Raw genomic sequence first — 22,101 nt, 5'->3', positions numbered from 1 at the left:
GAAAATACAAATCTACAAATGTGCTTTAATTCTTTCGAAATAATATTCATTCTCTCCCAAACAATGCAACACTACTGTAGGTTCAATTCAATTTTTGATTATATGGCTTGCTGCTGTACCAATTGGGTACAATTTACTTCGCCAATGTCACGTGGTAAGGAAGACACACTTTTATAGAGGTTGATCGGTGTAAGCTGGGAATCAAGTATTAATTATTATTATCCAGCATAATTTTGACATTGTATATAGCGGATTTTTTTTTTTTTTTTTTTTAAACCTTTTGTTAGTTCAGTTGTTAGTCACACTTCTGAAAAAACACAAAATTAATATTGTTAATAGACATAATATTTACAACTTAAGGTTATTACATTCAATATATTTACATATAAATTTACAATAGGGACTAAACACAGACATTAACAAACACTCAACATTCAAAGGGCGTGGGAATTTAGGAGGAAGAACATCATATAGGGGGTGGAGAAGTTTAGGGCAAGAGAAGAGGATATGGGAAACTGAGCCTTCGTCCAAACCACATTCGCACAGAGAGTGATCTCTCACTCTAATTTTGTTCAAGTGGACAGGTGTACAGGCATGACCAAGTCTTAAACGGGATATTGTAGAGGTGACCCATCGGTCAGCATACCTATGGTGAAAGAACCAAGGTCGCTTGGGTATATTCGGTTGAATTGATGCATAAAATTTACCTTTAAAGGTTTTTGAGTGGTTAAAGAATGATTGCCAAGATTTATCTAAATAGTTTTTTGCTAAGGTACTGAGGTCATGTGAATAATTTTTAAAATGTTCCAATGAGCCAAGTTGTACAGCTGCCTTAGCACAAGAGTCCGCAGATTCATTACCAGAGATGCCGGAATGACTGGGTATCCATGCTAGAAATATAGACAAACCGATTTCATGACATGAGAACAGAGCTTCCCTAATCTGTAGTATAATAGGAAATTTGGACTTACTTCTAAAAGGATTTTCCCTTATGGAATATATGCAGCTAAGGGAGTCAGTAAAAATAACAGTTTGTTTTATGTTATGGGATCGGGCAAACAGGATTGCCTCTAACAAGGCAACAGCCTCTCCTGTGAACACCGAGGTTTCTGGAGGACATTTAAATTGCAAGACTATTTTATATTTGGGAATCCAGCAAGCTGCACCAACACAACTTTCAGGGGAGAGTTTTGAAGCATCTGTGTAAATGTACAAGTAATTTGACCAATTTTGATGAACAATTTCTTGGAACTTTGTGTTGGTATCAGGGGCATCTTTAGTTAGACCCAGATCTGTAATCACAGGAGGATTGTAAACAAGGGCCTCGTATGATGTAGAGTATAGAGGATTTATTGATAATGATGACAAGGGATGCGGAAGCTTAGTGAATTTTTCAAAACTATTAAGGAGACATGGAGAGGGATTACTAGGGCTAATAACTTTTGACAGCTGGGTTAATTTGGACCATAGAGGGTGGGAAGAAAGCTGAAGTGTTTTACTGATAAATCTATCACATAGATATTGTCGCCTGAGATGCAGGGGAGGATCAACACATTCAACTTGTAGAGCATTTGTGGGGGATGACTTCATTGCCCCTAAAACAATTCTAAGAGACCTATATTGAATTCGGTTCAGCAGTTCCGAGGTAGTTTTATTTAAGGGATCTAAAATGAATGAACAGTAATCAATGTGACTACGAACTAGTGCATTGTATAATAGTTTTAAGGAGTAAGAGTGAGCTCCCCACCATACTCCTGCTACAGCCCGTAGAACATTGATACCTTTCTCACATTTTTTAGTAATATATTGTGAATGTGCAAATCCGTTTAGTTTTCTATCTAATATAATACCAAGAAATTTGGCTTTGTCTGTCAAGTTGATGGGTTGTTCCTCAAAACTTAAGTTAAAAGTAGGGATAGATCTCTTCCTTGTAAACACTACAGCTTGGCATTTATCCACTGCTAGAGAAAGGCCATGATCAGAGAGCCATTGACTTAGGTAGTAAAGTGCAGAGTTAAGATGAAGATGTAGGTCGTCTACAGAGCTAGAACTATGGTAAAGGACAATATCATCAGCATACTGTAGAATGTTACAAAAATTGTTCACAGACAATTCTAGGTCATGAGTATATAGACTGTAAAGTAAGGGACTGAGGACAGAGCCTTGGGGAAGACCCTTCCAGACTGATCTGGGGGGAAGAAAGGTGGACTGGTGTTTTAACACCACTGACCTGCCAGAGAGCAGGTTACATATGAAATGTGTCATCCTCGGAGGTACACTCAGCTGGAGCAATTTTTGCCTGAGTAACGGAAGAATTACATTATCATATGCAGAAGCAATATCTAGGAATATACCCACTAGGTACTCTCCCCTTCCAAAGGCAATTCGAATGTCTGTAGTGAGTATGCTGAGACTGTCTGCAGTACTAGAGCCTTTCCTGAAGCCAAACTGTGAAGGAGCCAGTACACCTCTGCTCTCCATTAGCCACTCCAATCTGTTTTTAAGGAGGATCTCCATAACTTTTACTAAAGTAGATGACAGTGCGATAGGTCTATATGAATTAGGATCTGATGGATTTTTGCCAGATTTGAGAATGGGGATAACTAACTGGGTTTTCCAGGCATCTGGAATAAAACCCTTTTCAAAAAAATAATTTATCATGTTAAGAAAACAGTGTTTGGATTTATCATTTAATTTAACCAAAAAAGAGTAGGGTACACCGTCTTCACCAGGGGCTGAATCTTTTAAACCGCTAAGGGCTATTTGAAGCTCTGAGAAGGAAAAGCGGGCATCCATTTTATCCGTATCTGAAACTACTATAGGATATAGGGAATCTTCCATAGTTGGGACGTATGGGGGGGCAATTTTATCAGCAAAAGCACTAAGCCATTCAGTTGGGTTATTGGAAATGGGATCAGAGTGATTTAAGGATCTCCGGAATCTTCTGATATTATTCCAGACAACTGAGGAGGGGGATCTAGGACTAAGTGATTCACAGAATGTGGACCAACTAACCTTTTTCTTTTTGGGGACTATTCTTTTAATTTTAGCAGCTATATGTTGATACTTAATAAAGTTTCCATTAGACATACAAGCTGTATATTCTTCTTCTGCAGTTGTTCTTTGATTAAATAAATCAGTGCATTCTTCATCCCACCAGGGTGGAGAAGGCAGTTGATTTTTTGCAGAAGTTTTTTTCTTAGGTATGTGAGAGTCGGCTGAAGACAGAAGAGAGTTAATAAATTGATTGTAGTAAGTCGAAAAATCACTATCATGATCCAGAACCGGAAGAGAGTCCATCATATTGTCAACGGACTGGGCATAAGCAGACCAGTTCGCTTTACTCAGTCTATATTTAAGCAGTGGGGTAGGGTTTTGAGGAGGGACAGATCTAGTATTCAGTGATATGATGATTGGGAAGTGGTCACTACCATAGGTACTAGGAAGAACTCTCCAGGATAGTTGGGATGCAAGAGATGAAGAGGAAATAGTCAGATCAACTGCAGACGGGTTCTGAGATGGATAAGCTCTACGAGTTGGAGAGCCATCATTTAGAATACACAAGTTGGCATCCTCAATGATGTCTATCAGTAAAGGAGCAAAACCATCACAGCTGAAACACCCCCACATAGTGTGGTGGGCATTGAAGTCCCCCATAACAACAGTTGGGCTGGGAAGGCATGATAGGATGGATTGGATCTCAGGGATCAAGGAAGAATTAGGGTGAGGTATGTACAGAGACAAGAAGGAAATATTAAGAGACCTCACAGCAACAGCATTAATCTGATCACTGTGAGGAGGAAGGGGGATAGAAGAATAAGGGAGGTTGTGCCGGAGGAAGATGGCACTCCCTGCATGACTGTCACTCCTGTCATCCCGCAAACAGAAGAAACCCGGGACCCGGAAACGGGAACCAGGCCTCAGCCATGTCTCCGAGATGGCAACAATAACAGGGTCATGCAGGTTAATAATTGAAATTAATTCTTGTTTTTTTGGTCTAATGCTTTGACTATTCCATTGCAGGATCGCCGTTGGGGCCATTTTTAACTATGTCAAACAATTTATACAAATTTTGGGCAACGTTGGGCGGTAAGGGCATTTCACTGCATGGAGAAATGATACTGACTAAAAATTCTGATAAAAATTCCATCATCTTTCCTTGAGAGGAAAGGTTTTCTTTTTGGTTGGACCCGAAGGCACAACCATTGGGGAGGGATGATGACGGCGTGTTTACAAAGGATGCATGAGCTTGTTTATCGTACCCCTTACCTAAGGGTGCACGAGGACGGGGGGAACGGAGAATAGTTTCTCTATATGATTTACGGGGAGAGGTATTATGGTGTGGAGAGTTCCTAGAATGAGGTGTGTAGGACGGGGAGGATGAGAATGCCATCTCTGCGTACGATCTGCGGACAGGGGGGAAGCGTGATGCTGCTTCTATGTAGGGAATGTTCTCTTGGGACATTATATGTTTGATGTCTTGTTGCCTATTGAACTCCGGGCATTGCTTGTCAGAGGCAAAATGGTTGCCTGAGCAATATAAACATGTAGCTTTTTCTTTAGACACCTCACATGAGTCTCCAGTATGAGATTGCGCACACCTGTAGCACCTGGGTTTTGATCTGCACTGAGTGCGAATGTGGCCAAAACGGCAGCAACTCAGACACTGAATTGTAGGATACTTATAGGTTTCCACTGATAGGGAGGTGTAGAATGAAAAAATTTTTGATGGGAGGACTTGGCCCCTAAAAGTAAGAACCGCCGACTGAGTTGGGATCCATTCTATAACACCATCATTTGTCACCTTGCGGTTTAATCTGCGAGCTTTCAGAACTTCACCACAACCTGTCGGCAATTCTAGGGATGTAACAAATTCCTCCATGTGCCAGTCAATAGGGACTCCCCTTACTAGACCCATGCGAGTTACGTTATAAGTTGGTATTATTGCTTGATATTTGGCTAATTTGAGAATTGGGCTATTAAGAAATAAGTTTGCTGATTGACTGCAAGCAAATTCTACGCTTATTTTATTACGCCCTATATTTTTAACACCGTCATTTGTTATGTCAGCAAACTTATTCCTGTGTAAAAATTGACCAAATTTAATTGCCTGAATGGTGGTACCCGCAGATGGGTCGGAGATTTCCCTTGACACATGGATGATAAATGGACCTTTGTCGGATCCTAAATACTGTTTGGGGCCTTCAGAAAAAGAAGGATGAATAAAAATGGTTTGCTTGGAGGGTTGGGACAAGTTCGAGGAAGGTTTCTTCCCGGTGCCCATATGATCATTCGGCGGACTGTCATCCTCTACAGGACGTTTTCTATTTACCCCATGGGCTGACGGCCCAGGGTCTGGAGGCTTTCGAGGCGGCGGATCCACCTCCATATCTAACCTCGGACTTACCACCACCAAAATATATTAGAACACACCACACAAAAAATCTGCTATTTTTCACTAGAAAGAAAACACACGAAAAATACACCGCACGTGGGTCAACCTAGGCCGACGCGAGCGAAGTCACTACTGTAGGTAATAATGGCGGATTGATGACGTTTTCAATGCAGTAGTCGATTTGACGTTTGCTGTCAATTGTCATGTCATGGTTGCTTTATGGGCGCCATCTTGATATAACTCAAAAATTTGGGTTTTAATTTTATTTATTTATTTTTATTTAGTTAGATTTATTCACTTATTTTGTTATTTAAATTTTAATGTTACGGGGTACAAGAGTGGACCTGAAATGGACCATCTCCTTTCCTGACGATGTTTTTCCTCCAGCATACGAGACACGTGATATTTAAAATGCACATAATTAAAATGTTGGGAGGTGCTTGACCCTTGACCGGATTCTAATCTATCCCCTCGGAATCGAAGGCAGAGGTCAATATTGTTAAAAAAATGGACATACTCATTAATGTAATTCCCCAAACGAAACCACTCTTAATGTACGACGAGTCACATGAGAGAGGAAATTCGTCAGGAAAAATTGATTATTCCTTTACAGCTGTAATTATTATATACTTCTACTAATAAGTCACAGAAATTCAAAATTTGGATAAATGGTTCCATGTCTTCTGAGAATATTCGATAGGTAAGATTGATTAATACTTTTAAAAAGTTCTAAATATTATACATATGTATACTTTTGTTAACATTCAAAAAGTGCTTAAAAACGAAATTGGTGTATGGTTCCATCTGTTGTGGGTAAGGTTAATTAACGGACGAAACTCATTATATCGGCTCGCATACGGACCGGCACCGTCTCGCCGCCTAGTAGGTCACTTCATATGGTCTGAGAGCTGATGGCCATTTTTGGGCCGGTATTAGAGTATTTAAACTTGTCCTATGCATCTCCTACGCTACCTTAACACACAACTGGACTAGCTGGGGAATAGTAATTTTTTGAAGTGACATCTTCTTTCGGGTTAGCTTTGTAACGTAAAGCGTTACGACGCCAGTCTGTCTCGCTTCCCTATCTCTTGCGCATACGTCAGTAGGCTTAAGTTATCACTTCTGTCGAGCCTACCGAGACCCACAGACTTTTGTTCCCAAAATGTATCCTCGGCTCTAGGTGAGGGCTGTGTCCAAGCTGTTATAATGAGTTTTGACCTTAATACTGCTAAAATACCCCGTATATTCAGTCACTTTACCTAACAAGATCACTTACTATAAGTTTAGAAATGTTGCATTGTTCCTACTTCTAAGAAATCGCGCTTTTAAAAATAAAATGAGTAAGTATTATGTGACTATGTGTTGGAAAAGAAGAACATTTTTTTATGTTTATTTACCTTGTACCATGTGTGATGTACTTTATAGTGATTGATGACGAATCATTAGTAATGACAGTGAAATAGCATATATTCATATATAGCGACCGCCCGTGACTTTGTCCGAATCGAATTATTTGGATTCCTACAAAAAATGTTATAGTGAGTCAAACTTTGTTTTAGTTTTTAACCGGTTAAGAGGGCCTTAGCCTTCTAAAAGGAGAATCGAGCTCAGCAGTGAGCTAAGTATGGTTGGTTAAGTATGGTGGCTAGTTGGTAATGATGATGATGATGATGAAGCCTATCAAAGATTAACTAGCCCTGACGAACAGATAGACATACAAAATTTCTTAAAAAAATTGGTTTGTGTTTTAGTATCTTGTAAATAACTATAATAGTAGGGGAACCCGGGGTGCTAAATTTGCAGTTACTACAGCGTCATTGGAATCAATTAAATTTGGTAGATTAGATGATAAAAAGAATAAATGGTTATTTTAGAATTTAAACTATCGTGAGTGTATAAACCTCAGTCCACACTCCAATTTTACACGTTTAGATCTAAGACGCGCGAACTGTTTCACTTTATTTTGCCATACCACGCCGTATCGGTTGGCTATTTTAGAATTTAAACTATCGTATGTATATGTATACGTATTTAAACTATATGTTTGGATCGTGCCGCGATGCAAGAACCACCTCATGACTAAGGGCCGTATGGGTTCGAAACTAGTCGGGCATACTCCGACGTAATATCACGTGAGTTTTAGCCGTGTTTTATAATCAATTAATAATAAATGGTTATATACTTTTTTCGCTTTCAGCGGTGGGGAAAAAACTACAGATTTACAAATAACAGACCGACACTTCAATTTTATTTTCATGTATTGATATGGTTGCCATGACGTGTGACGATAGGTGATGAATCATACATTACTGAACTATTAACTGTGAAATGTATGAAATTATCCTATTAATGTACATCGCTTGTGGTTGTCAATAGTTTGCAAATTGAGTAATCAATTTAACTTGCCGCAAATAAGACTAATAGGTTAAATCGTTGACAAATGTAATTTGTCTCCGCTAATAACTGTTGTCAGTTATATCCAATGATAATTTTATACTATAGATCGGTTACGTTACAAAATCACCGCAAAAAGTGATCCGAAGCTACAAAATTGAGCGCACACATGCAAAATTTTGTCTTTAATTCCATTATTTATGTATATATAGTTTTTACACTTCCTGAACACACAACTCGACATTGTAGACGATATTTAGGTATTATTTGTTTAAATAACGTTCGTTGTTGACCACAACTAACATTGAGATGTGGAAATTTCCTCTTTGGAGCGCCTCATTTTTCATTACCTAGTAACACATCTAACAGTATTTAAACATCATACTGTTAGATGTGTGTCTCACGATGTTTTCCTTCACCGTTTGAGACACGTGATATTTAATTTCTTAAAATGCACACAACTGAAAAGTTTGAGGTGCATGCCCAAAACTTGTATGTTTAACCAATAAATATTTTTGTATTAAAAAAAAATATTCACCAATTGTCACAGGATTTTAAATTGCTCACTTATTGTATACACTTCCAGATTGTTCGCGGAGTTCGAGCTGTGCTATGTGAGCGCGATGGTGAACGTGAAGACGCCGCACGAGTTCGAGGCGCAGCAGCTCATCTGCGTGCTGTTCTCCGAGAGCCTGAGGAGGGCGCTCAAGCAGAACCTGCTCACGCAGGAGCAGGTGATGTTACGTTCACTTTACGGTCTTGGCGCCCACGAGCGAGATGGTCGGTGGTCGTGGTCGTGGTCGTGGTCGCGCAATGTGCTAGGTCCCTACGTTCCTACGCGATGGTGAACGTGAAGACGCCGCACGAGTTCGAGGCGCAGCAGCTCATCTGCGTGCTGTTCTCCGAGAGCCTGAGGAGGGCGCTCAAGCAGAACCTGCTCACGCAGGAGCAGGTGATGTTACGTTCACTTTACGGTCTTGGCGCCCACGAGCGAGATGGTCGGTGGTCGTGGTCGTGGTCGTGGTCGCGCAATGTGCTAGGTCCCTACGTTCCTACGCGATGGTGAACGTGAAGACGCCGCACGAGTTCGAGGCGCAGCAGCTCATCTGCGTGCTGTTCTCCGAGAGCCTGAGGAGGGCGCTCAAACAGAACCTGCTCACGCAGGAACAGGTGATGATACGTTCACTCTACGGTCTTAGCGCCCACGAGCGAGATGGTCGGTGGTCGTGGTCGTGGTCGCGCATTGTGCTAGTGTAGGCTGACAGTCTTAAATTGTGTTCAGTCTTAAATTGTGAAGGAATAACATCGTGAGGAAACCTGCATACCAGAGAGTTATCTTAATTCTCTGCGTGTGTGAAGTCTGCCAATCCGCATTGGGCCAGCGTGGTGGACTGAAATGAAAATTTATTGTTTTATCAAGTTTACATAGCTGATTGGGCTGGGACCTTCTATTAAGTACTAGACCTGTATCAGAAAGCCCCGCTCTTCCTTAACTATAATATTATTATAATTATAAAACAAAAACAATAATTTTAAGATAAATCAAATAATACATAATTATCTTACAATTCTAACATGCAAAATAAGTGAGAAATAAGAATAAAATTACCCATTAATAAATATTAATAAATAAGAATTAATTACTACTACTATTGGCCTAACCCCTCTCATTCTAAAAAGAGACTCGAGCTCAGCAGTGTGCCGAATATAGGTTGATAATGTATTGTATACTAGCGGACGCCCGCGACTTCGTCCGCGTTAAATTTATTTTTTCACAAATCTCTCAGGAACCGTTTGTTTTTTCCGGGATCAAAAGTATCTATTTCTATTCGAAATTTCAGCCAAATCGCTTCAGTAGTATCGACGTTAAAGAGTAACAAACATCCACACAACCTTTCATGTTTATAATATTAGTAGAATAAAAATTTAAATTGTGTATTTTACAGGTGGACTCCTATGACCCAGCTCTGATGTTCGCGGTGCCGCGCCTAGCCATTGTGAGCGGCCTGCTCATCTACTCTAGTGGCCCGCTCAGCATAGACAAGATGCCGGGTGAGTACATGACGTATACACACTAGGATGTGTTTGCCACGGACTAATATTTAACTAGATAGCGCTTTACCTGCAACAAGACGACACGACTGTGTGGCTGTAAACTTATGACCTGCAGCAGTACACCACGTACTTATATCTGTTTAGCTAGACACCGCTTTTGAAAGACGTTCGACAGTGTGGCAGTCACTTATATTTAGCTAGATATCGCTTTACCTGCAAAAAGGGCGACACGACAGTGTGGCAGTAATCTTATGATCTCCGGCAGTGTGTTAGCTACGGACTTATAATTAGCTAGTCACCACGTTGTTCCGACGTTAGACAGTGTGACAGTCACAGACTTTTATTTAGCTAGACACCGCTTTGACTCGATGTACGACAGTGTGACAGTCATTGACTTTTATTTAGCTAGGCACCTTTTTGACGTACGACAGTCTGACAGTCACATACTTTTATTTAGCTAGACACCGTTTTGCCATATGACAGTGTGTCAATCACAGATTTTCATTTAGCTAGACACCGTTTTGACTCAACGTACGACAGTGTGACAGTCACAGATTTTTATTTAGCTAGACACTGCTTTGACTCGACGTACGACAGTGTGTCAATCACAGATTTTTATTTAGCTAGACACCGTTTTGCCGTATGACAGTGTGTCAATCACAGATTTTTATTTAGCTAGACACCTTTTCGACGTACGACAGTCTGACAGTCACAGATTTTCATTTAGCTAGACACCGCTTTGACTCGACGTACGACAGTGTGTCAATCACAGATTTTTATTTAGCTAGACATCGTTTTGCCGTACGACAGTCGTGACAGTCACAGATTTTCATTTAACACGACGTACAACAGTGTATCAGTCACAGATTATAATTTAGCTAGACACCGCTTTGTATCGACATACGACAATGTGTCAGTCACAGATTTTTATTTAGCTAGACACCGCTTTACCTATACAAAACACACTGATGACATATGATGGTGGTTGTTTCCAGAAGAAATGTCGGACATGTTTCGTCCGTTCCGCACCCTGCTGCACAAGATCCGGTCCTTATTGTGGACCCTGGACAGGCGGGAACTGTTGGCGCTGGAGCGATTCCTGTGCAGCAACGAGGATGTCTCCAATCTGGCTGCCTTCGAAATACCTGGTGAGAAAGTGATTAGAATTAGTAAGAAAATCTTGGAATCTTAATTTGAGCCACTTCCCGGTTTTCGATTAGGATCAAATTTTGCACACGCTCTGTGTTCTGATGACAATACATGACTAGATAAGAAATGTCATTACAAATCTAATATGGCGGCCTCCCCAATCACTTAAACTATGTAGGAAAGACAATTCTTGGAATCTTAATTTGTTCCACTTACCGGTTTTCGATTAGGATGAAATTTTGCACACGCTCTGAGTTATGATGACAATACATGACTAGCTAAGAAAAGTCATATCAAATCCAATATGGCGGCCTCCCCAAGATGGCGGACTGGCTGTTGGAAATCGACCCCCAAATCAAATGAAAGGGTTTGCTGTTTGATAGTCACGTGACTTAAATCCAATATTTATAATTTTTGGAGCGTCCTAAAAGCGTGTGTTTTAGTTTTTTAAACTATTTAAAGTTATTTTCAGCCTTTTTCAATGGGTCAACATGAGGCAAAGCTTTTTTTTATTTATTTTTTTATTCTACACGTTAGTCTTTGCCAATTAAGAAAACGTCGATCGGCGCAGCCGGAGATCGAATCCAGGACCTTTGTCTTGTAATTACACCTCGCACACCACTGCGGAACAGAGGCCATTGAAGCCTGATGTCTTGTAGGAGATGGGATATGACATAGACCTACCAAGCTGCTCCAAATCGGATTGGCGGGCTTAGACTGATAATAGTTAGAGGACGTGATAGCACAGTGAATAGGACCTCTGCCACAGTATAACCAGTAGTTGGACTTCATACTAAAGGTCGAAACGCGAGCTTTACCTACGCACCTCGTACGTGGGGTGATCGTGGGGTGAAGACCGTTGCGACTGTGCCGCGGTGACAAACGCAGTGTATTGGATTTTTTAATTATGACGACTAGGAAAAAAGTTATTAATTTTATAAAGTTTGATTAATATTTTGTATTCTAAAGGCATAATTTAAAATATATATATATAAATGAATGCTTAAATGATAAAATTGTGTAAATAGGTAAATGTCGTAAACGGTAATAAATATTAAATAATTATTTATTAACTTCTTCATTTAGGTTGTTTTCTTTGATTATTATGTAATACATAGATTTAAATCTTATGACATGTATGTTTTATATACCTGTATTTTAATGTAATAAAGAAGTTAAGTAAAGAAGTTGTTTGAATTTAACAACATTATTGTGTTGCTCATACTTTAATGTATTTGAATAAAAAGAGTAAAGAGCCAGCTGATATTAATATACCTATCCAGATTTTTTTATTAAACTACTAGCGAACCCGGTCAATCTCAATTTGTTTTTTTTTAGTTCCTTCCCTACATGCCAAGTCAGGATCAATTTTTTATCGTCTATTCTATAGTGTGGGGGTATCGCTATCGGTATTTTTGTGCATTACATAAGGGATTAAAGTGCTAACATAATCTACGGAACCCTACACTGCGCGTGGCCCGACACGCACTTGACTGATTTTTTATTATTTGGTCACCTAGTGTGGTGGTAATACCTAGATGGCATCACCAAAATAAATATGTGAAGGTCCTTCAAGATCATTGATTAGTATCAGCCTTATTTAAATCTACCAATCAAAAAACAACACGCATTTTATTGATCACTTCCTATTTTACTACAATTTACTAAGTATTTTATTTGTTTATTTAAAAAAAGAGTATATTTACAATCACATAACTATAGTCAAATTGAGTAGGTATTTTAAACTATGTTAACAAACAAAAACAGCTGACTCAGGGGTGCTCAACATTTTATCATTATTTACGAATATTATCATGAAATAAAACTTCCTGTGATAAACAAATATTTTTTTAATTCTATATTCCTATATAATATATCCTGTTATTTATCAAACAGATAATGCTTCACTTATATTAAGGGTTCCGTAGGCAATAAAGAACTCTTATAGTTTTGTTTCTTTATTATGTAGAAGCAAGCATAAGGTTTCCTCGACATATTTAAACACATTAATCAAAACGGTTTTCTCGGAGGACGATAAGGGTGATTGATTCGTACGTTTCTTTTTTGGTGACGGAAACAATAGCAACGCGGAATAACTGCTCCGGCTAGTACCAGACTCCGGTTCACTAATTTTCGTACTAAACTAAATAAAATTAATTAATTAAACAAAAGCTCAGTCCAGAAGTGTAGAAAACAATTAGAAAACAGTCGGGACCTATTATATTGAATAGAATTTCGTCTACATTTTTTATTAGGTCCCGACTTTAGTTTGATCAATTTATATATCATTTATGCCGGGTTTTTATATTTGTTTAATTAATTAATTTATTTCACACTTTTTAGTTACGATAGATGGTGAATTTCGGATTTATTGGTTACGTTTGTTACAAAGTACGATAATGTATACCTAAGTCCAACCGAAATTAAGTAAATATTCAAAAAATCTACGCAACCCTCGGTGGCCGAATCCGACTCGCACTTGTCCGATTTTTATAATCAATATATTTCTTTTAGTCTATTTTAGGTGTTTTATAACTACACTTCATAAACCTCGCACCTTATAGTCGTCCGCCTCGCGTATTATGTTTAGACTTAATTAATATTAGAATTAATAAATAACGTTTTCCTAATTGTAGTTTTTTTAACATGGCCATGATATACTATTTTGAAATTCTCACAAAAATCCCTTGAATTTGATTCGCATGTTGCAATATTCACAAAAAAAAAACTTCACCCCGATTCTATAGCGTCTCACAGTCGTCTTGTTGGTTTTTTTTTCTAATTTCACCTATCTAAGAACACTTGGGTTATTAAAACAAATCTAACGTTATCTGAATTACGTAAATCCGTTCAACGGTTTGGAAGATATGAGGTAATAAAGAATATTACATACATACATACAAGATACGCGCGAAAAACATAACCCTTCTTGCAGTCGGGTAAAAACAGTAAACAAACAACAAATAAACTATAATTAACAATAACAACGAAACGAGAACAAAACGAAATAACAAAAATTACAAGGGAAGAAAATACGCACGACAGACTGGATTTAGTTAACGAATCATTAACGAATACTGATATATAAGTAGGAGTATTAGTCATAGACAGCAAATAAAGTAGTGTTCTGTGCTGTGAAGTGTGAACTGTCAAATGTCAAATCTTCTTTCACTTATTAATACAAAATCAAAAAACTGTGACTCATGTCTGCTTGGGTTCTTTTTATGTCGTTTGTATTGTTTTTGTGCAAACTCTATATATTTAACATAGAGGAATTAGAAATGGAAATGGATCGCACCCAAATGCAGCAACAAAATTGTCTGTCGTTTTTTGAAGGGTACGAGGTAAACTCAGTCATCGATAATATTTAACAAAAATAAATAATAAAATATTTAACAAGAATAATATAATTTGTACACAGAATATTAAATTAATGGATCGATGTTTTGCTGTTTGTTCGTTCGTTAGAAGAATAGTATCTATTTTTCTTTTAGATATGCTTGTTTTTATTACAAATTTATTATTTATTATAATTACGTTTTTGATGACCTCCGTGGCGCAGTGGTATGCGCGGTGGATTTACAAGAAGGAGGTCCTGGGTTGGATTCCCGACTGGGCTGATTGAGGTTTTCTTAATTGGACCAGGCCTGGCTGGTGGAAGGCTTCGGCCGTGGCTAGTTACCACCCTACCGGCAAAGACGTACCGCCGAGCGATTTAGCGTTCCGGTACGATGCCGTAACCGAAAGGGGTGTGGATTTTCGTCCTCCTCCTTACAAGTTAGCCCGCTTCCATCTAAGACTACATCATCACTTACCATTAGGTGAGATTGTAGTCAAGGGCTAACTTGTAAACAATAAAAAAAAATCTTAGATTGCATCATCGCTTACCATCAGGTGAAACTGAAATCGAACGTCACGTCATCTTTTAGTGAATTAGAAGTTGTTGACCATTTTTCATGCCATTGAACTACTTACTACACAAACCGGAATGATTAGGGAGTTTTTTCAGTCGACGAAAACGATTACAACAATGAAACATCGATACGATATAAGTATACACGCGTTAGATCGTTGATTGATTGACAGAGAGGTAACGTCTTGCGAGGCAGGTCCTTCTATAATTAGTCCAAGATAATTAATTAATTGTATGTGAATCCGGGCTCAAAAGGGCTAGAACCCAGAGCCGTAAAGCTTATTATTAAAAATAAAATGTATGTGAATCGAAACGAAAAGTGTCGCCTAAAAGAACCTTTTTGAGCAGTGATATTGTTGTGTAAAAAGCCTAAAGTTGTGGACTATAAATGGAAACACAAAGTTGGCAAATGTAATTAAAATGCTAGAGGCGGGCAGCCCTATCACATGTTTACGGAGCGCGGGGCTGTAGGTATTTATTTCAAAAACACGGTCGAGTTATTATACTGCTTGTTATATCTACTGTGCCTCTGTCTTCGGTTCGGAGTGCGTAGGTTCGAAGACAGGGCAGACTTCACACACAGAGAATTAAGAAATGTAAAATTCTCTGGTATGCAGGTTTCCTCACGAAGTTTTTGCTTCACCGTTTGAGACACGTGATATTTCATTTCTTAACAACTGATAAGTTGGAGGAAATTAAAATTGGGAGGAGAAACCCTCCGGAATCGCAGGCAGAGGTCATATCCACTGGGCTATCACGGCTCTGGAGGGTGATGATGATTAAATTTGTGTTTTCACAGCTGACGAATCGACGCAAGACTCTTGCTACCCTGACATTGGCGAGTTCGTCTCGAAGTTCTACGCCGACCATGCTCATTGCCGAGATCTGTATACTACACAGAGGTACTTATTTTTTTTTTGTTAAAAACAATATTTTCTATATCTTGTTTAAATATGACCAATATTCCCATTCCCCTCCTCCAACTAGTCGGCAAAGACTGTGCTAGGAGTGGGTACGACAATAGACCAACGGGGCGGGGATCGAACCACCACCCCTCGGTGATGAGCCCGACCGCTCTTATCGTTGAGCTATTGAGACTAGAAATTATTACTCATCAACACTCTGTATTCGTCAACTACTGGCTTTGACTATTTAGACTATGGACCTGTTTCGCACTCAAATTTACCAACAAAAAGGTCTGTCGTTTTTTATGAGGGGACGACGTAAACTCACACATCGAAAATATTTAACACCGTTAAATATATTCCATGTCCATACAATACACACAACTATAAATTGTATAATAAATAATAAATAAATATGTGATTTATTTGACTGACATATGTGTTTCATTCTTAACTCTATGGATACAGAACAGTCTGCTGTAAGGCCGAACATTTAGGGGCAAGTTCAGACAGTTGACGTTTTAAGATTGCAATTTAACGGTTTCTCTTCCAATAGATTATAATATACCGAAAAATAACACGTTAAATTGTAATCAGTATTTTCAGTTCACAATATGACGGCAGATTATAATTAACACGAGTGAGATTATAAACTAACGTATTTTACAATTTAACGGTAACATATACATAAATCGTAATATATTTTATGTGTGTAGCTCTAAAAAAAAAGTAGTAGTAAAAATAATAATCATTATATCTATTCATATATAATCCATTGATTACATATAAATAACAATAATGTAATCTTTTAAATTCCAGTTCGAGTGAACCAACAATAACAGACGGCGACTACCTGCCTGACAACATCGAAGTGATGACACCAATCATTGACGGACTGAGGCGCCTCAGCGAAGATGTCGACGAATCGGAGAGAGAATCCGAAATAGATGACAGACATACAGACACAGCGAGCGTAGACACATTCCACACAAACGAAAGCAGAGATTTCGATAGAACAAGAAAAATCAGCAGACCAGAAAGCGACATTTCCTCACTGAGAAACCTTTCGACGAACGGCCTGATGATGTTCGATCCGTTGGTAATAAACGCGGTATCCGCATCAACGTCTGGTGAAAACAGACAGTTACCAGACACAGAACTCGTCACATCACTAAATGAGCAAGTCAATGAGATTGTCGACAGATTGTCATCGATCGTTAGTGATGTAGACATTCACGACATGAAGAACCATTCGTTCTCCACGAACGATGTGCCGACACTTATATCTAATGACAGTTCAGAAGACTTCGGCTTCAGTGGACCGAGGATTGAACAATTGAGTTGTATGCCGTCAACGAGTCACGGATATTTAATACCGAATGCAATTAGTCAAGAACCAGTCGTATTGGCATCACTATCACACAATAATTCGGCAGTTTTCAATCAAAATGAAGATGATTTCAATCGATCAATACTCAACTCTGATGTCCAATTGATGATACCTATGGACGCTGATGCTGTTAACATGGATATGACAATTGCTAGTGTCAATTTGAGTCAACTTTTGATAGCCAAAGAAGAATTGAAAGAAAACTGTGATGACAATATTGAAGAAATAGAACCTAGTTATTCAGATGATATAGATAAAGAGGAAAGAGTCAAATTTGTGTTGGGATATGAAAGTGATCACGATTCGCCTGCAGATTCCGGTGTTAGCACAGAGAACACCAGCTTGGACAGATCTCCTGACACAGAACAGAACAGAAACATTAAAGAGAGTCATTTCATGCAACAGAACAGGGTATTAAAGAGTCCAGTAGATGAAATTATAGATGGCAAAGACAAGAATACTCTAGAAAGTTCCTTCTCAGATGTCAGAGACGACATTGTAAATATAAATTACGTCGAAGACGATACTCAGAAGAACGAAGCCGGCTCATCTCGTATAGACAATTTAAACATAGATAGGTTAAACGACGAGTCGAATGAAGCGACCAGTGTAAATAGTGGTTCTGTACAAAATTGGGGTTCCGCAGACGCGCAAGAGGAATTCAAAACCATCGAAGATGTTATAACAGAATTGCGAAGACACAGAGAATCTGATAAGAAGATTAGTTCTCTGATAGAAGACAATAATAGAACGAACGAGCCCAATTGTTCGCAGAGCAGCAATTCTAGAAGGAAAACGAAAAAAACAAGTTCGAAGAGTAAAAAAAAGAAAAAACTCTGGTCTCCTGTAGGACACGTCATATTGGAGAACAGAACGACCCAAAATCAAAATAGTCCATTGAGATTGAATTTGGATCATTTTGTTGATGAAAGGTGAGTTTTGATTTTGATACAGAAGATGGTTTATTTCAGGTCTACTCTTGTACCTCGTATCATTAAAATTTGAAAAATACAAGGATTTTATTAAAATCTAAATAAATCTAACAAAATAGAAAGAAATAAATAAAATTTAAACCCAAGTTATGTTGCATTTCTTGGTTGAGAATAAATATTATTTCGAAAGGATTAAAATAAATTCGTAGATTTGTATAATGAAATATAGTTTAAAAAAAGTATCCTGATCCTGGGCTCCTTTACAATTCTTTACAATTTTGGACCATATTCTGTCAACAATCGCAATAAAAAGTATCCTATAACCTTCTCCGAATTATGGTCTGAAACCGTGCCAAGTTTCATTCAAATTCATTCAGTAGTTTCAGCGTGCCTGAATTACAAAAAAACACGGATAGACAGACAAAAAATCGAAAAAAAATATTTTTTAGCTTCAGTAGCGAGTATCGATTATATAATGCTCCCTATTAAATATTTTCAAAATATATTCAATATACAGAATGTACAAAATGTACAGATTTCGTATTATAAGTACAGATTCTAGATGGCACTAGTAGTGCTGTATGCCACGGTAAGGTTTGTTGTTACAAATGGTATAAGTAAAATCTCAAATTGCGAATAAATGTATAGAATTCGACCGGTTTTATTATAAGTATAAATTTTAAAAAACTGTCATCATCCCGTCCGCTAATACATATGTAAGTGTGTGATGAAGTTGTTGCGTTGCAGCGGCGCGTCGGAGTGCGCGGACGACGAGCAGATAGCGTTGGCGCTGCAGGCTCAAGAGTTGGCAGCGCGGCAGCAGGCCAGGGGGAAGTTCAAGTAAGCACCATGCCCTCATTGTTGACGACCCATATTTAGTTCACTGTTCAGCTCAGACCAATTATTGTATTGGACCTGCCTCGCTAGACGTTACCTTTCTGTCAAATTATATGATCAACGATCTAATGCGATTATAAAAACTGTCTCTATAGAATCGATGTTAGTTTAGATGTTTAGTTGTAATCGTGTTCGTCGGCTAATGAGCTCCGTAAAAATACCTTTTTGTGTAATTAAATTGTGTAACAAACGGGCAAAAACTTCTAGTTTAGTATAAGATATATACCAAATCTAAGCTCGTTTTCATCAGAAAATGACAGACAATTTTGTTCGTGACTATGATTGCGATACAGGTCCTTCTATAATTGGTCTGAGCTGTTCAGTTAGAGGGGTTAGGCTAACAGTCCACCACGCTAGCCCAATGCGGATTAGCAGACTTCACACACGTATTGCTGGTGGGAGGCTTCGGCCGTGCTCTTTACCGACAAAGACATACCGCCAAGCGATTTAGCGTTCCGGTGTGATGTCGTGTAGAAACCGAAAGGGGTGTGGATTTTCATCCTCCTAACAAGTTAGACCGCTTCCATCTTAGATTGCATCATCACTTACCATCAGGTGAGATTGTAGTCAAAGTCTAACTTGTAAAGAATTAAAAAAAAGGGCCTCTCCATTACTGAAGGTCGGCGGTCAGCTTCCCATTCCATTGGCTATTATTTCGTCGTCGTCGTCGTTCACAACCCATATTCGGCTCACTGCTGAGCTCTAGTCTCCTCTCAGAATGAGAGGGTTTAGGCCAATAGTCCACCACGCTGGCCCAATGCGGATTGTCAGACTTCACACACGCAGAGAATTGTGAAAATTCTCTGGTATGCAGGTTTCCTCACGATGTTTTCCTTCACCGTTGAGATACGTGATATTTGATTTCTTAAAATGCACACAACTGAAAAGTTGGAGGAATCGGAGGCAGAGTTCATATCCACTGGGCTGTCACGACTCTTATTATATATGTGTTATTTTCCTCAGGTCAAGCGAAGATCTCATCCACCGGCTGTTCGTGTGCATAGCGGGCGTAGCCGACCAGCTACAGACCAACTTTGCGGCCGACCTGCGCAACATACTGAAGGCCGTGTTCCTCATGAACCAGACCGGAGACGCGCCGGAGCCCAAGCACGAGGAGACCATCGTGTACCAGCCCACCGAGGACCAGGTCATGCAAAACGGTGAGTAGTTCATAACATATCATTCGGCTGCAGACCGACTTCGGGTCGACCTGCGCAACTTGGAGGTACAAGTCTCCGACCTGCGCAACTCGAGGGATTTAGTCTCCGACCTGCGTAACGCGAGGGCATAAGTCTCCGCAACATACTGAAGGCAGTGTTCCTCATTAAGTCGGAGGAAAATGTCTTGAATGGCATGGCAAGTAGCGAGAAAAGGAGGCAGAGACACTAACATGTTAAAGTTAGTGAATTATCCTGCAGGTTGATGAAATAATATTACGTTTACGATTATAGCACGTCCAACGACAGGCGAGATAAAGAATGTAAACAAATTGATAATTTGATTGTTTATGTGTACATTCGACAGATAATACTCACTTGTTTTTGAATATAACTTAGTAATGTCAGGTTGCTTACGTATATTATCTCGCCTCGTTAACCGTACGTTTAATAGTACTAGCGGATTTTCACAAATTCCGCGGGATTTTCCAGGATGAAAAGTAGCCTATGTGTTAATCCAGAGTAAAATCTATTTCAATTCCAAATTTCAGCCTAATCACTTCAGTAGCCGCAGCGTAAAACAGGAACAAAAATACTTACACACTTACACACAAACTTTCGCTTTTATAATATTAATGTGATTAATTCTCAATGCACATTGTTAGATGGTCAGGTGATGATGATGGAAAACAGCGAGGGAAAGTTTGTTTAAAATGCCATTTTGTTTATATAAAAAAAAAATTACCATGTATTTTTTATTTGTAGGCAGCTCATTCGACAGTGTGTACTCAGCAGAGGAAGTATACGCTGACAGCAACTCTGATTCCACCGCGTCTGAATCCAACACGCGACTGACGCGTCGCAACACAGTGAACGCGACGACAATCAGCGAACAAGCGACACCTACCGAGACGAGGAGGAAATCCGTCGACAACACTGGGAACTTGCAGGCTTCTGTTTCCACCGGAGATCTCACTTATACGTAAGTGTTTTGAGTTTTAGAGCTAACGTAAATATCAACGCAAATCAACGCGACTGACGCGTCGCAACACTGTAAACGCGACGATAACAACATCCGCTTTATAATATTATTTTAGCAGACTCAGAAGTGTGTTACGAAAATAAGAAAACCAATGTCGAACAAAAGTTATGATTAACAAGATTTGTCAGGACAACTTGGCAACAAATCAAACTGTAACCAAAATAAGACCATAATGGCAAAGAATGTCACGTCACGTCACAAAGTCACGCACTTGTGAACGTTGTGTGTAGGGTTAAAGGTACCTTTGACTGTTAACAAACACTCCCCTTTTCCCCTCAAGCCACTCTCCCCGCCTATCCCAAGTAACCCATATAGAATTACAAAACAAGAGATGTAGACGGCTCGAACGCCACGAGCACACTGAAGCCGATGGCTCTATATCTTCTCTCCGAACTCGCAGGTCCCGGGGGGAGACGCGACCAGAGCATATGCTCTCTGCGCGTGGGTCTCTACCGCCGATTGATTTGCCTCCGGTTGGGGGCATTTGTGGTTTCTTCTGCTATTTTCTATCTTTGTTTTGTCTATTCTTGGTTTTTCATGGTGTGGTAGCCTAGGAGGCAACCTCGCCATATGAGCTATTAGGTTAGCATGTCCCTCGGGTATGCCATTTTCTCAGGCACTGACGTCGATCGCCGATAACGCAAATCGTTCCCGCCAACCGATCGGTACCCCTCTCCAACGCCCCAGTCCTTATGAACTCCGTCTCAGACTACAATTACTATATTTGTGTGCAGTAGGGAGGCCCGCTCGCAGCCGGCCAGTGTGGAGCGCGCGCCGGAGTGGGTGCCGGACATCGCGGCGCCCGCGTGTATGCGGTGCTCCGCGCACTTCACCGCCTTCAAGAGACGACACCACTGCAGAAATTGCGGTAA

At 39.5% G+C, this 22,101-nt stretch overlaps 1 protein-coding gene across 1 annotated transcript in view; it reads left to right on the top strand.

Annotated features, from left to right (window-relative positions):
• LOC112055637 (lateral signaling target protein 2 homolog) overlaps positions 1-22,101 on the top strand; it is a 78,892-nt gene that overhangs the window by 47,722 nt on the left and 9,069 nt on the right. Inside the window, exons 5-13 of the mRNA XM_052889052.1 lie at positions 8,376-8,523; positions 9,736-9,841; positions 10,840-10,992; positions 15,706-15,808; positions 16,631-18,133; positions 18,881-18,973; positions 19,994-20,190; positions 20,953-21,169; positions 21,964-22,097. Of these exons, the coding sequence (XP_052745012.1) occupies positions 8,376-8,523; positions 9,736-9,841; positions 10,840-10,992; positions 15,706-15,808; positions 16,631-18,133; positions 18,881-18,973; positions 19,994-20,190; positions 20,953-21,169; positions 21,964-22,097 (2,654 nt within the window). The remainder of the gene's footprint in view (positions 1-8,375; positions 8,524-9,735; positions 9,842-10,839; positions 10,993-15,705; positions 15,809-16,630; positions 18,134-18,880; positions 18,974-19,993; positions 20,191-20,952; positions 21,170-21,963; positions 22,098-22,101) is intronic.

Source organism: Bicyclus anynana, chromosome 24, assembly GCF_947172395.1.
Source record: "Bicyclus anynana chromosome 24, ilBicAnyn1.1, whole genome shotgun sequence".
NCBI classification, from domain to species: domain Eukaryota; kingdom Metazoa; phylum Arthropoda; class Insecta; order Lepidoptera; family Nymphalidae; genus Bicyclus; species Bicyclus anynana.
This window is presented reverse-complemented; position numbering and strand designations above follow the sequence as displayed.